The sequence below is a fragment of the Plasmodium reichenowi genome, chromosome 3 (assembly GCF_001601855.1).
Source record: "Plasmodium reichenowi strain SY57 chromosome 3, whole genome shotgun sequence".
In the NCBI taxonomy this organism is placed as follows: Eukaryota; Apicomplexa; class Aconoidasida; order Haemosporida; family Plasmodiidae; genus Plasmodium; species Plasmodium reichenowi.
Window position 1 is genome coordinate 549,416 of NC_033648.1, and position 2,500 is coordinate 551,915.

General features: G+C 17.4%; 2 protein-coding genes across 2 annotated transcripts in view; one reads left to right on the top strand and one right to left on the bottom strand.

Moving 5' to 3' along the window:
* Positions 1–667, top strand: part of PRSY57_0315800 (hypothetical protein) — a gene marked incomplete at both ends in the record, with an annotated part of 1,386 nt that extends 719 nt beyond the window's left edge. The window contains one exon of the mRNA XM_012905782.2: positions 1–667. This exon is cut by the window's left edge and continues 719 nt beyond it. Within this exon, the coding sequence (XP_012761236.2) occupies positions 1–667 (667 nt within the window).
* Positions 668–1,694: 1,027 nt separating this feature from the next.
* Positions 1,695–2,500, bottom strand: part of PRSY57_0315900 (formate-nitrite transporter, putative) — a gene marked incomplete at both ends in the record, with an annotated part of 1,669 nt that continues 863 nt past the window's right edge. The window contains 3 exons of the mRNA XM_012905783.2: positions 1,695–1,719; positions 1,883–1,989; positions 2,334–2,500. The exon at positions 2,334–2,500 is cut by the window's right edge and continues 438 nt beyond it. Of these exons, the coding sequence (XP_012761237.1) occupies positions 1,695–1,719; positions 1,883–1,989; positions 2,334–2,500 (299 nt within the window). The remainder of the gene's footprint in view (positions 1,720–1,882; positions 1,990–2,333) is intronic.

Here is a 2,500-nt window from a genome sequence, read left to right on the forward strand (position 1 = left end):
GTATTCAAGATATAGACAAAAAAAAGAAGATTTAGAAGATCAAATTGTTCCATCACCCGAAAAATTACAAAAATATAATGAAGAATTAAAAGATCATCTTTATGAACATATAGCTCAATTTGACGATGTTAGAAAAAAAAATGAAGATATTAAAAATAAAATCAATATAGCTGATATTTGTATAAAGAAATTAGTTGATTTACTAACGGCATTAAATGATCATATTGAACATACAATTAAATTACATATTGAAAAAAAAAATAATCTTCAAACCATAGAGAAACAATATAAATCTTTAACAAATGAAAAACAAGATTTTATAACAAAAAATACAGAACAAGATAAAATTATAAAAGAAACAAAAGAATGTCTACAACGAGAACAAACAAAATGGAACCAAAAAATTAAACAAGAACAACATAACACTATATTAATACAACAAAAAGTAAAAGATATATATCAAAATGTTGATGATCTTAATATTAAAACTAATAGAGAAATTAACCAAATTAATAATATCATCAAACATATACAAGATATTATTAATCATTATAATAAAAACATTCTTCTAATAACTGAACTTATACAAAACACGAAAAATTCTCACAATATACTTACACACAAAGTACTCAACAATATACAAAAGGATATCAGCGCAAACATGTGATGGAAAAAAAAAAAAAAAAAATATATATATATATATGACATACATATTTATATGTATGTATTACGTAATATGTAAAATTACTCCCATTCGTATTTTATTTTTTTATTTTTTTATTTTTTTTTTTTTATTTATTTATTTTATTTATTTATTTATTTATTTATTTTATTTTATTATTTATTTTTTTTTATTTATTTATTTTTTTTTTTTTTATTTATTTATTATTTTATTTTATTTTATTTTATTTTACTTTTTGACATTTTATTGTGTGTCTACCAATTTCAAATTGATCATAGTCACAACTTTTTAATAATATAAAATAAATAAATTATTTGTTCATAGAAGTTTGTTTTATCATTATATTTTCAATATTATGATAATTCAACACAATACCTTTAATTCATATTATAAATAAATAAATATATATATATATATATATATATATATATATATATATTTATATTTATATTTATATTTATATTTATATTTATATTTATATTTATATTTATATTTATATTTATATGTTTATAAATTTTTGTTATAAACGAATTCGTGGTTTAAAATATAGATGATTTGAACAACAGGACAATGTATAGGTATAGGTAAATTTAAAAAAAAACATATACATAAAAAAGATAAATAAATATACATATATATATATATATATATATATATATATATATATAACAGTGAAAGGAAGGTATGGAAGGAAAAAAAAAAAAAAAATTAATAAAATAAAAAATGGAATATATATTATAAATAATTCATTTGTAACAACATTATTTAATAATCTTGTAATTAAATAAAAAAAAAACATTAAGACAGTAACATATATAAAATGGTGAGATATTTTTATTAGCACTCGTAAATTAACAAGAAAAAATCATTAAAAATAAAAACACCTGGGATAATTAAATAATCATTTATTTTTTGAGTATATATATATATTATAAATATTATATTTTGTATTTGCATATTATTATTTATATCTCGTTTTTGTAATTTAAAATGTATTTTATATGCCATTAGCTCAATTTCGTAATTCTATAGATAAACTAAAAAAAAAAAAAAAAAAAAAAAAAAAAAAAAAAAAAAAAAAAGCAAAGGAAATGAAATGAAAGAATAAATGAAAGTAAAATATTTATATACATGAAACAAATACACATTATATATATTATCATATTTTAATATATATACATATTTTAAGATGTATATTACCTTTTCATTTGAGCATCATTGTTATCTCTTTTCGATCTTTCAAAATTATAATAATGCTCTCTATAAATAAAATACAATGGTAAACCCAAAACAATTGCACCGGCAATCTGTAAAAAAAATAAAATAAAATAAATGATGGAATAAATGATGAAATGTATGATGGAAGAAATAATAAAATATATGGTGGAAGAAATAATAAAATATATGATGGAATAAATAATAAAATATATGATGGAATAAATAATAAAATATATGATGGAAGAAATAATAAAATATATGATGGAAGAAATAATAAAATATATGATGGAAGAAATAATAAAATATATGATGGAAGAAATAATAAAATATATGATGGAACAAATAATAAAATATATGACGGAATAAATGATAAAATATATTCCTATTGGACATATAAACATAGTTTTCTTTCTTTTTATTTTTATGAGCTTACGTAATTTCCTAACAAGGTGGGCAATAAATTTTTTATATATGCCTCATATAAAGTAATTTTTGTATTAACCATTAAGGCAATATTTAGTGTATAAATATTTGCTATAATATGTTCATATCCTGCTATAGCGAAAGCATAAACAGCAAAAAATACACTGAATACATAAC